The sequence below is a fragment of the Chiloscyllium plagiosum genome, unplaced genomic scaffold (assembly GCF_037043375.1).
Source record: "Chiloscyllium plagiosum isolate Xiang-an unplaced genomic scaffold, Cpla_swu_hap1 HiC_scaffold_5, whole genome shotgun sequence".
Taxonomy (NCBI): domain Eukaryota; kingdom Metazoa; phylum Chordata; class Chondrichthyes; order Orectolobiformes; family Hemiscylliidae; genus Chiloscyllium; species Chiloscyllium plagiosum.
The window spans coordinates 90,616,869-90,628,786 of record NW_028270143.1 but is presented as its reverse complement, the minus strand read 5'-3'; the positions used below and the strand labels follow the sequence as shown (position 1 = coordinate 90,628,786).

At 58.2% G+C, this 11,918-nt stretch overlaps 1 protein-coding gene across 11 annotated transcripts in view; it reads left to right on the top strand.

Annotated features, from left to right (window-relative positions):
• abi1a (abl interactor 1a) overlaps positions 1-11,918 on the top strand; it is a 131,115-nt gene that overhangs the window by 66,200 nt on the left and 52,997 nt on the right. For all 11 annotated transcript variants that reach the window (XM_043690550.2, XM_043690545.2, XM_043690543.2 and 8 more), the window contains exon 3: positions 5,495-5,671. In XM_043690550.2, the coding sequence (XP_043546485.1) occupies positions 5,495-5,671 (177 nt within the window). The remainder of the gene's footprint in view (positions 1-5,494; positions 5,672-11,918) is intronic.

Sequence of the window (11,918 nt, the reverse complement as noted above, 5' to 3'; positions counted from 1 at the left end):
GCGCAGTCTCTCTCCCTCTCCCTCGCGCGCGCGCAGTCTCTCTCCCTCTCCCTCGCGCGCGCGCAGTCTCTCTCCCTCTCCCTCGCGCGCACGCGCAGTCTCTCTCCCTCTCCCTCTCCCTCGCGCGCGCAGTCTCTCTCCCTCTCCCTCTCCCTCGCGCGCGCAGTCTCTCTCCCTCGCGCGCGCGCGCAGTCTCTCCCTCTCCCTCGCGCGCGCGTGCAGTCTCTCGCCCTCTCCCTCGCGCGCGCGCGCGCGCAGTCTCTCTCCCTCTCCCTCGCGGCGCGCGCAGTCTCTCTCCCTCGCGCGCGCGCGCAGTCTCTCTCCCTCTCCCTCGCGCGCGCGCAGTCTCTCTCCCTCTCCCTCGCGCGCAGTCTCTCTCCCTCTCCCTCGCGCGCAGTCTCTCTCCCTCTCCCTCGCGCGCAGTCTCTCTCCCTCTCCCTCGCGCGCAGTCTCTCTCCCTCTCCCTCGCGCGCAGTCTCTCTCCCTCTCCCTCGCGCGCAGTCTCTCTCCCTCTCCCTCGCGCGCAGTCTCTCTCCCTCTCCCTCGCGCGCAGTCTCTCTCCCTCGCGCGCAGTCTCTCTCCCTCTCCCTCGCGCGCAGTCTCTCTCCCTCTCCCTCGCGCGCAGTCTCTCTCCCTCTCCCTCGCGCGCAGTCTCTCTCCCTCTCCCTCGCGCGCAGTCTCTCTCCCTCGCGCGCGCGCGTGCAGTCTCTCTCCCTCTCCCTCGCGCGCGCGCGCAGTCTGTCTCCCTCTCCCTCGCGCGCGCGCGCGCAGTCTCTCTCCTCTCCCTCGCGCGCGAGTCTCTCTCCCTCTCCCTCGCGCGCAGTCTCTCTCCCTCTCCCTCGCGCGCAGTCTCTCTCCCTCTCCCTCGCGCGCACAGTCTCTCTCCCTCTCCCTCGCGCGCGCGCGCAGTCTCTCTCCCTCTCCCTCGCGCGCGCGCGCAGTCTCTCTCCCTCTCCCTCGCGTGCGCGCGCAGTCTCTCTCCCTCGCGCGCGCGCGCTGTCTCTCTCCCTCGCGCGCAGTCTCTCTCCCTCTCCCTCGCGCGCAGTCTCTCTCCCTCTCCCTCGCGCGCAGTCTCTCTCCCTCTCCCTCGCGCGCAGTCTCTCTCCCTCTCCCTCGCGCGCAGTCTCTCTCCCTCTCCCTCGCGCGCAGTCTCTCTCCCTCTCCCTCGCGCGCAGTCTCTCTCCCTCTCCCTCGCGCGCAGTCTCTCTCCCTCTCCCTCGCGCGCGGTCTCTCTCCCTCTCCCTCGCGCGCGGTCTCTCTCCCTCTCCCTCGCGCGCGGTCTCTCTCCCTCTCCCTCGCGCGCGGTCTCTCTCCCTCTCACTCGCGCGCGGTCTCTCTCCCTCTCCCTCGCGCGCGGTCTCTCTCCCTCTCCCTCGCGCGCGGTCTCTCTCCCTCTCCCTCGCGCGCGGTCTCTCTCCCTCTCCCTCGCGCGCGGTCTCTCTCCCTCTCCCTCGCGCGCGCGCGCGCGGTCTCTCTCCCTCTCCCTCGCGCGCGGTCTCTCTCCCTCTCCCTCGCGCGCGGTCTCTCTCCCTCTCCCTCTCCCTCGCGCGCGGTCTCTCTCCCTCTCCCTCTCCCTCGCGCGCGGTCTCTCTCCCTCTCCCTCGCGCGCGGTCTCCCTCCCTCTCCCTCGCGCGCGCGCGCGGTCTCTCTCCCTCTCCCTCGCGCGCGCGCGCGGTCTCTCTCCCTCTCCCTCGCCCGCGCGGTCCCTCTCCCTCGCGCGCGCGGTCTCTCTCCCTCTCCCTCGCGCGCGCGGTCTCTCTCCCTCTCCCTCGCGCGCGCGGTCTCTCTCCCTCGGGCGCGCGCGCGGTCTCTCTCCCTCTCGCGCGCGCGCGTGCAGTCTCTCTCCCTCTCCCTCGCGCGCCGCGCGCGTGCAGTCTCTCTCCCTCTCCCTCGCGCGCGCGCGCAGTCTCTCTCCCTCTCCCTCGCGCGCGCGGTCTCTCTCCCTCTCCCTCGCGCGCGCGCGGGTCTCTCTCCCTCTCCCTCGCGCGCGCGCGGTCTCTCTCATTCTCCCTCGCGCGCGCGCGGTCTCTCTCATTCTCCCTCGCGCGCGCGCGATCTCTCTCCCTCTCCCTCGCGCGCGCGGTCTCTCTCCCTCTCCCTCGCGCGCGCGCGCGCGGTCTCTCTCCCTCTCCCTCGCGCGCGCGCGCGCGTGCAGTCTCTCTCCCTCTCCCTCGCGCGCGCGCGCGGTCTCTCTCCCTCTCCCTCGCGCGCGCGCGGTCTCTCTCATTCTCCCTCGCGCGCGCGCGGTCTCTCTCATTCTCCCTCGCGCGCGCGCGCGGTCTCTCTCATTCTCCCTCGCGCGCGCGCGATCTCTCTCCCTCTCCCTCGCGCGCGCGCGATCTCTCTCCCTCTCCCTCGCGCGCGCGGTCTCTCTCCCTCTCCCTCGCGCGCGCGCGCGGTCTCTCTCCCTCTCCCTCGCGCGCGGCGCGCGGTCTCTCTCCCTCTCCCTCGCGCGCGCGCGCGGTCTCTCTCCCTCTCCCTCGCGCGCGCGGTCTCTCTCCCTCTCCCTCGGGCGCGCGGTCTCTCTCCCTCTCCCTCGGGCGCGCGGTCTCTCTCCCTCTCCCTCGGGCGCGCGGTCTCTCTCCCTCTCCCTCGCGCGCGCGGTCTCTCTCCCTCTCCCTCGCGCGCGCGGTCTCTCTCCCTCTCGCTCGCGCGCGCGGTCTCTCTCCCTCTCCCTCGGGCGCGCGGTCTCTCTCCCTCTCCCTCGCGCGCGCGGTCTCTCTCCCTCTCGCTCGCGCGCGCGGTCTCTCTCCCTCTCGCTCGCGCGCGCGGTCTCTCTCCCTCTCGCTCGCGCGCGCGGTCTCTCTCCCTCTCGCTCGCGCGCGCGGTCTCTCTCCCTCTCGCTCGCGCGCGCGGTCTCTCTCCCTCTCGCGCGCGCGCGCGGTCTCTCTCCCTCTCCCTCGCGCGCGCGGTCTCTCTCCCTCTCCCTCGCGCGCGCGGTCTCTCTCCCTCTCCCTCGCGCGCGCGGTCTCTCTCCCTCTCCCTCGCGCGCGCGGTCTCTCTCCCTCTCCCTCGCGCGCGCGGTCTCTCTCCCTCTCCCTCGCGCGCGCGGTCTCTCTCCCTCGGGCGCGCGCGCGCGTGCAGTCTCTCTCCCTCTCCCTCGCGCGCGCGCGCAGTCTCTCTCCCTCTCCCTCGCGCGCGCGGTCTCTCTCCCTCTCCCTCGCGTGCGCGCGGTCTCTCTCCCTCTCCCTCGCGCGCGCGCGGTCTCTCTCCCTCTCCCTCGCGCGCGCGCGCGGTCTCTCTCATTCTCCCTCGCGCGCGCGCGCGGTCTCTCTCCCTCTCCCTCGCGCGCGCGGTCTCTCTCCCTCTCCCTCGCGCGCGCGCGGTCTCTCTCCCTCTCCCTCGCGCGCGCGCGGTCTCTCTCCCTCTCCCGCGCGCGCGGTCTCTCTCCCTCTCCCTCGCGCGCGCGGTCTCTCTCCCTCTCGCTCGCGCACGCGGTCTCTCTCCCTCTCCCTCGGGCGCGCGGTCTCTCTCCCTCTCCCTCGCGCGCGCGGTCTCTCTCCCTCTCGCTCGCGCGCGCGGTCTCTCTCCCTCTCGCTCGCGCGCGCGGTCTCTCTCCCTCTCGCTCGCGCGCGCGGTCTCTCTCCCTCTCGCTCGCGCGCGCGGTCTCTCTCCCTCTCGCTCGCGCGCGCGGTCTCTCTCCCTCTCGCGCGCGGTCTCTCTCCCTCTCCCTCGGGCGCGCGGTCTCTCTCCCTCTCCCTCGGGCGCGCGGTCTCTCTCCCTCTCCCTCGGGCGCGCGGTCTCTCTCCCTCTCCCTCGCGCGCGCGGTCTCTCTCCCTCTCCCTCGCGCGCGCGGTCTCTCTCCCTCTCCCTCGCGCGCGCGGTCTCTCTCCCTCTCCCTCGCCCGCGCGGTCTCTCTCCCTCTCCCTCGCCCGCGCGGTCTCTCTCCCTCTCCCTCGCGCGCGCGGTCTCTCTCCCTCTCCCTCGCGCGCGCGGTCTCTCTCCCTCTCCCTCGCGCGCGCGGTCTCTCTCCCTCGGGCCGCGCGCGCGCGTGCAGTCTCTCTCCCTGTCCCTCGCGCGCGCGCGCGCGGTCTCTCTCCCTCTCCCTCGCGCGCGCGCGCGCGCGGTCTCTCTCCCTCTCCCTCGCGCGCGCGCGCGGTCTCTCTCCCTCTCCCTCGCGCGCGCGCGCGGTCTCTCTCATTCTCCCTCGCGCGCGCGCGGTCTCTCTCATTCTCCCTCGCGCGCGCGCGGTCTCTCTCCCTCTCCCTCGCGCGCGGTCCCTCTCCCTCTCCCTCGCGCGCGGTCCCTCTCCCTCTCCCTCGCGCGCGCGCGCGCGGTCCCTCTCCCTCTCCCTCGCGCGCGCGGTCCCTCTCCCTCTCCCTCGCGCGCGCGCGTGCGGTCCCTCTCCCTCGCGCGCGCGCGTGCGGTCCCTCTCCCTCTCGCGCGCAGTCTCTCTCCCTCTCCCTCAAAAACGTACAGCATGCAAAGTCACCTTGAACTGCCTGGCTTTACAAATAAAAGCAAAATACATTTGATTCTGGAAATCTGAAACACTGTTGGAGAAACTCAGCAGGTCTTGCTGGAGCAGCCAAACCAGACTTGTTAAATCTTCCAGGCTCAAAACGTTAACTGTACCTCCAGCATTCTGTTTGCCTGTATATAAACATTTCTAAGTAGCTTGAATTAGAAAATATTATTGCATACCTCTGGAGCTGGTGTGACCTAAACCCATGCCTCCTGGCACAGAGGTAGGGATACTACCACTGCTCCACAAGAACACTTATGGTTGTCGGTATGCCTGGCATTCTAGTTGATCCCAGTTTCAGATGGAACAATTTTTCAGCTGTTGTTTTTAATCTTGTAACTTCAACTGTTCTTCCAGTGAAAACTCCTGCCTAAAGAAGGGAAATTGAGTTGAAACAGATATCTTTTGAATGTTTTAAAAAAAAAATTATGAAGTGATTAAGATCCTTTACTTACCAACTTCCAGCAATCATCTCTCTATGGGTCTAACAGCAGTCCCTGTTTATCCAGACTTGAATTGAACAACAAAATGCTCTCTAACTTGGAAAATGAGGTTTAGTCAGCAATTCCTGATGTAATATTACTTAAATTATAATTATTTTAAAAGCATCTGATTCTAAAATTTCTAAATTCACTGGGTAATTCAGCATTTGACTGTTTTACTTTTTTATGTTAAGAAATGATAATTGTCCAATATGCATAAATTTAATTTTAGATTTTTAAAAATCTGCATTGAACAAATAAAATTGCAGATTGAAATGTGTGTTCTGCCCTGCTAAATATTACACTTAGCATTAGTAGTCTGCATGTTTTATTTCAGCATTTGCCACAAAATGCTTTACTTGGCTTCATTGCAATCCACGAAACTAACATTTTACATGAGAACATTAAATATATTTATTTGGATCAGGTGGATTATAAATGCAGAGGAGAAAGAGGAGAAAAATGTGCAGAACTAGCATGGTTTGTTTAATTCATAATACTAATATAAATACTAGAATGTTAACTTTTTACTCTCTCCCTAAACTAGACTGTGGACATCCATAAAGAAAAAGTGGCTCGTCGGGAAATAGGTATTCTGACCACCAACAAAAACACATCTAGAACTCACAAAATCATAGCACCAGCCAGTGTTGAGAGGCCAGTCAGATACATTCGGAAGCCAATAGACTACACAGTGTTGGACGATGTTGGTCATGGAGTGAAGGTAAAATTTTCAAAACAGAATATTATATGGCATCATGTCAGACTTGTAATCTTTTTAAAATTAAGTCCACCATGTCTTTTGCTCATGAATCTGTGCAAACTGATATGTACAGTGTGTGTTGGATTGAGAAATCTGTTCTATTCAAACAATTTATTAATCAATCTTTGACATTTAAATGCAAATAGTACAGCTAGCTGTCACTAAACAATATTGACTGTCCTTCATAATTCGAGCTCAGGCATCCAATTCATGCGAGAATCACAAAGAGCGTACAAGTGAGTCAACACAAGCTGCTTCATTTTCTGAAGTTACTTTTAAGATGGTGTTTACCACTAAGTGCTAAAATGTTTCTCTAGAGTCTCGGTTGAATTTCAGTAGACTGATCTTGTTGGATGGCTACATTTTTAATTTAATCCACATTAAAGTTACCAAATGTTGAATATTCAATAAATTTCACTTGCAAGCATTAGGTAACTGTCAATGGTCCATATTTTATTACAATGTTAGGTTTATTATAAGTAGTCCATGTTGTTCTTGAAATTATTTTGTACCCAGTGTTATACTATATATGTCAGGTAAGTGTTTTTTTTCATTCTTCAGTCTTTTTTTTTCCTGATTTCAGTCTGAGACTTGTCAGACCAAGTTATAAGATTAGTTAGTTGGATGTTCTGTTGTATCTGAATTGTCTACATTTTGCAGGCTCTTTAGGAAAGGAGGATTTGCTTGTTGGACTAAGCCTCTTTGTAGAGAACATAAGTAATCAAATCTTGCAATGATTACAATTCAACAACAACATATAAATCCGGTGCCCTCTTTTTATACAGAATGATATCCCAAGGCATTTCATAAAGCACAAGACACAAATTGACAGAGGTTAGGACATATTAGGAGAGTTGACTAAAACTTGATAAGGTAGGTTGTAAATGAAGTCAATGGAAGGGCAAAATGCTTGAATGAGTTTCAGAGCTTGGGTCGTGCATAACTGAAGTCATGCTGCTGATGTCAAAGGAGTTTTAATTAATGACATTATTGGAAGAGAAGTTACGATAGCCATAGCTGTGCTGTGACTTTAAGTGTTGGATGCAGGTTGTAATGTATTGGGTCAAGTGATTGTAAGCTGCGTCCTTGGTCAGTTAAGTGAGCATTTGAATTGTCAAGAATGGAAGTGATGGACATAGCTGTGTTTCAGCAGTAGGTGGGATGAAACGAGGTGGAGTTAGTGGGGTGAAACTAGAAGTGGAAGGAAGTAATGATTTGTAATTCGGTGAAGTTGAAAACTTAACTTGGAGTCAAAGGTTGCAAAAGAATAGAACTTCAACCAGGCAATGGTTGAGGAAAGAAGCCTAAATTAGCATAGCGAGTTTGATGGAGAGGAAATTAGTGTTACTCGTGTTTAACTGTAGGAAATTGAGGGTCATCTATTCAGAACCGAGACACCAAGAGTTTGCTTTGAAGGATTGAAAAAATTTTTTGGCTAAAGTAGTCCTCAAGCTAGAGATATGTTTGAAGTAAATTGTATAGTCATAAACTTATACCAGTCTTTCTGTTACGCATGTAATCCAAGACGAAGGACAGGAAAAAATGGTGGCTGTAAGAGCTGGTTTTTTTTTTAGGTATTTTAAGTGTTGGAACTAATTTCCTTGATTTCAGGAGCTATAATTAAGTTTTATAGTCTGCTGCATTGTTTGGAACTTTGGCGGAGAAAAGATCAAAACAATGGCACTTTAAAAAAGGAGGGTGAGAGGCAAGAACAGAGACCACATGATGAGAGAGAGAAAGAAACCGCCACTGTCTGATACAGCAGTGAATCTGCACAGCTGCTGCCTTCAAGTATTTCTGGACATCAAAGTGCGTTGAACAAAGTGAAAATCACAGCTGATCTTGGAGGAACCTCTGTGGGAGAGCTCACAGTATGGGAGAAGCTAAGTGCATGGTTTGTGTAACCCTGCTGCCTTTTGTTTTGTAAATATACAATAGTGAGTAGAGTGGGTTCTCTTTGGTTATGATTTATTGAAATGTGTTCCTTTTTTAAAAACATAAAACATGGGTACTAGGTTAGCCTGGAGCAGTGTAGTTTAGAGCTCTAAGACTGTGCTGTTTTCTGGGTCAGTACATAAAGGAGCAAAGATGGACTTTTGTAGAGTGATGTGCTCTTCCAGTTGGATGTGGGAGATTAGGAAGAGTTTCCCTGTTACTGATGATTATGTCTGCAGTAAGTGTGTTTGGTTGCAAATCCTAAAATATCACATGGATCGGTTGGAGCAGCAGTTAGAAGCAATGAGGAATTTACAGGAGCTAGGGGGTGTGATGAATGGCAATTATAGGAGGGGAGAAAAAACACATACAGTGCGGCAAATGGGTTACCTCCAGGAAAGGTAGGAGAGGGAGGCAGGTAGTGCAGGAATCTCCTGTGGCTATCCACATCTCAGGTATGCTGTATTTTAAAAAATGGAGGGGGTGATGAACTCTCAGGGGAATGTAGCATGGGCAGCTAAACTTCTGGTACCGAGACGACCAGTTCTAATACAATAAGGAGTATGTCAGATTCCAAGTGATCGGGGACTCTCTAGTCAGAGCCACAGTTTCTGTGGCCGATGGTGAGAAATCAGGGAGATACTAAGGAACGAGAAGTCTGAAACTGGTACAGTTGGGAAAAGGAGCAAGTCAAACAGTCAGAGTAGGTAGGAACAAAGTAGAGAATGAGGTAGGAAGGATAAATTAAACTGCATTTATTTCATTGCAAGAGCTGAATAGGGAAGGCAGGTGAACTCTGGGCATGGTTAGGAGCATGGGACTGGGGATATCCTAGCCATTACAGCGTCATGGCTCAGGGCAGGACTGGCAGCTTAACACTCCAAGATACAAGTGCTATAGAAAGGACAGAAAGGTGAGGGCAAGAGAAGAGGTGTGGCGTTTTTGATAAGGGATATCATTACGGCTGTTTTTAGGGAGAATGTTCTTGGGAGTGCATTCAGACAAGTTATTTGGGTGGAACTGAAAAATAAAGGGATGATCACCTTATTGGCATTATAGAATAGACTCTCTCCGTAGTCAGTGGAAAATTGAGAAACAAATTGTAAAGCGATCACAATTATCTGTAAGAATAACAGGGTGGTAATAAGGGATTTTAACTTTCCAAGCATGTACTGACACTGCCATAGTGTTAAGGGTTTAGATGGAGATGAGTTTGTTGGTTGTGTGTAAACATTTTCTGATGCAGAATGTGGATGTACCTGCTAGAGAAGGTGCAAAACCTGACCTACTCTTGGGAAATAAGGAAGAGCAAGTGACTGAGGTGTCAGTGGGGGGGCACTTTGGGGTCAGCAACCATAATTCTGTTAGTTTTAAAATAGTGTTAGAAAATGATAATGAGGAGGTCAAACAGTTCATCAAGTCCACCAGCACATTCCACCCTGACCTTAAATTCACTTGGATTATCTCTGACACCTTCCTCCCCTTCCTGGACCCCTCCATCTCCATCAACGATGACAGATTCAACATTGACATTTTACAAACCCACCAACTCCCACAGTACCCGGATTACACCTCCACCCACCCAACCTCCTGCAAAAACGCTATCCCATATTTCTAATTCCTCCACATCTGCTTCCAGGAGGACCAGTTCAACCACAGAACGCACCAGATGGCCTCATTCTTTAATGATCAAAATTTCCCCTCCCGTGCGATTGAAGTTGCCCTCCAATGCATCTCATCCACGTCCTGCACCTCCATGCCCTAACAACCCACCTTCCCCTCCTGGCACATTCCCTGCCACCGCAGGAATTGCAAAACCTGCACCTACACACCTACCCCTCACCTCCATCCAAGGCCTCAAAGGAGCCTTCCACATCCATCAAAGTTTCACCTGCACTTCCACATGTCGTTTTATTGTATCTGTCGCTCCCGATGCAGTCTCTATATTGGGGAGACTGTACGCCTTCTCGCAGAGCACTTCAGGGAACATCTCTGGGGCACCAGTCAAGCCCACAGCCCTGTGCCCTAATATTTTCTGTCTGTCTCTGTCTCCCCCCGTCTCTGTCTCTCCCCCCCCCCCCATCTCTGTCTCTCCCCCCCTATCTCTGTCGTGTCCCCCCTATCTCTGTCCCCCCCCCCCATCTCTGTCTCCTCCCCCCATCTCTGTCTCCTCCCCCCATCTCTGTCTCCTCCCCCCATCTCTGTCTCCTCCCCCCATCTCTGTCTCCTCCCCCCATCTCTGTCTCCTCCCCCCATCTCTGTCTCCTCCCCCCATCTCTGTCTCCTCACCCCATCTCTGTCTCCTCCCCCCATCTCTGTCTCCTCCCCCCATCTCTGTCTCCTCCCCCCATCTCTGTCTCCTCCCCCCATCTCTGTCTCCTCCCCCCATCTCTGTCTCCTCCCCCCATCTCTGTCTCCTCCCCCCATCTCTGTCTCCTCCCCCCATCTCTGTCTCCTCCCCCCATCTCTGTCTCCTCCCCCCATCTCTGTCTCCTCCCCCCATCTCTGTCTCCTCCCCCCATCTCTGTCTCCTCCCCCCATCTCTGTCTCCTCCCCCCATCTCTGTCTCCTCCCCCCCATCTCTGTCTCCTCCCCCCCATCTCTGTCTCCTCCCCCCCATCTCTGTCTCCTCCCCCCCATCTCTGTCTCCTCCCCCCCATCTCTGTCTCCTCCCCCCCATCTCTGTCTCCTCCCCCCCATCTCTGTCTCCTCCCCCCCTCTCTGCCTCGCCCCCCCCTCTCTGCCTCGCCCCCCCCTCTCTGCCTCGCCCCCCCTCTCTGCCTCGCCCCCCCTCTCTGCCTCGCCCCCCCCTCTCTGCCTCGCCCCCCCCTCTCTGCCTCGCCCCCCCTCTCTGCCTCGCCCCCCCTCTCTGCCTCGCCCCCCCTCTCTGCCTCGCCCCCCCTCTCTGCCTCGCCCCCCCTCTCTGCCTCGCCCCCCCTCTCTGCCTCGCCCCCCCTCTCTGCCTCGCCCCCCCTCTCTGCCTCGCCCCCCCTCTCTGCCTCGCCCCCCCTCTCTGCCTCGCCCCCCCTCTCTGCCTCGCCCCCCCTCTCTGCCTCGCCCCCCCTCTCTGCCTCGCCCCCCCTCTCTGCCTCGCCCCCCCTCTCTGCCTCGCCCCCCCTCTCTGCCTCGCCCCCCCCTCTCTGCCTCGCCCCCCCCTCTCTGCCTCGCCCCCCCCTCTCTGCCTCTCCCCCCCTCTCTGTCTCTCCCCCCCCCTCTGCCTCCCCCCCCTGTCTCCCCCCCCCCTGTCTCTCCCCCCCCCCGTCTCTCCCCCCCCCTCTGTCTCTCCCCCCCCTCTCTGTCTCTCCCCCCCCCTCTGTCTCCCCCCCCCCCTCTGTCTCTCCCCCCCCCCTGTCTCTCCCCCCCCTCTGTCTCTCCCCCCCCTCTGTCTCTCCCCCCCCTCTGTCTCTCCCCCCCCTCTCTGTCTCTCCCCCCCTCTCTGTCGTTCCCCCCCTCTCTCTGTCTCTCCCCCCCCTCTCTGTCTCCCCCCCCTCTCTGTCTCCCCCCCTCTCTGTCTCCCCCCCCCTCTCTGTCTCCCCCCCCCTCTCTGTCTCCCCCCCTCTCTGTCTCTCCCCCCCCCTCTCTGTCTCTCCCCCCCCCTCTCTGTCTCCCCCCCCCTCTCTGTCTCCCCCCCCCCTCTCTGTCTCCCCCCCCCTCTCTGTCTCCCCCCCCCTCTCTGTCTCCCCCCCCCCCTCTCTGTCTCCCCCCCCCCTCTCTGTCTCCCCCCCCCTCTCTGTCTCCCCCCCCCCCTCTGTCTCCCCCCCCCTCTGTCTCTCCCCCCCCCCCTGTCTCCCCCCCCCCCATCTCTGTCGTCCCCCCCCATCTCTGTCGTCCCCCCCATCTGTCGTTCCCCCCCCCATCTCTGTCGCCCCCCCCATCTCTGTCGTCCCCCCCCCATCTCTGTCGTCCCCCCCCCATCTCTGTCGTCCCCCCCCCATCTCTGTCGTCCCCCCCCCATCTCTGTCGTCCCCCCCCATCTCTGTCGTCCCCCCCCCATCTCTGTCGTCCCCCCCCCATCTCTGTCGTCCCCCCCCCATCTCTGTCGTCCCCCCCCCATCTCTGTCGTCCCCCCCCCATCTCTGTCGTTCCCCCCCCCCATCTCTGTCGTTCCCCCCCCCCCATCTCTGTCGTTCCCCCCCCCCATCTCTGTCGTCCCCCCCCCATCTCTGTCGTCCCCCCCCCATCTCTGTCTCTCCCCCCCCCTCTGTCTCCCCCCTCTCTGTCTCCGCCTCGCCCCCTGTTTCTTTCTCCTCCCCCCCCCCGTCTCTTCCCCCCC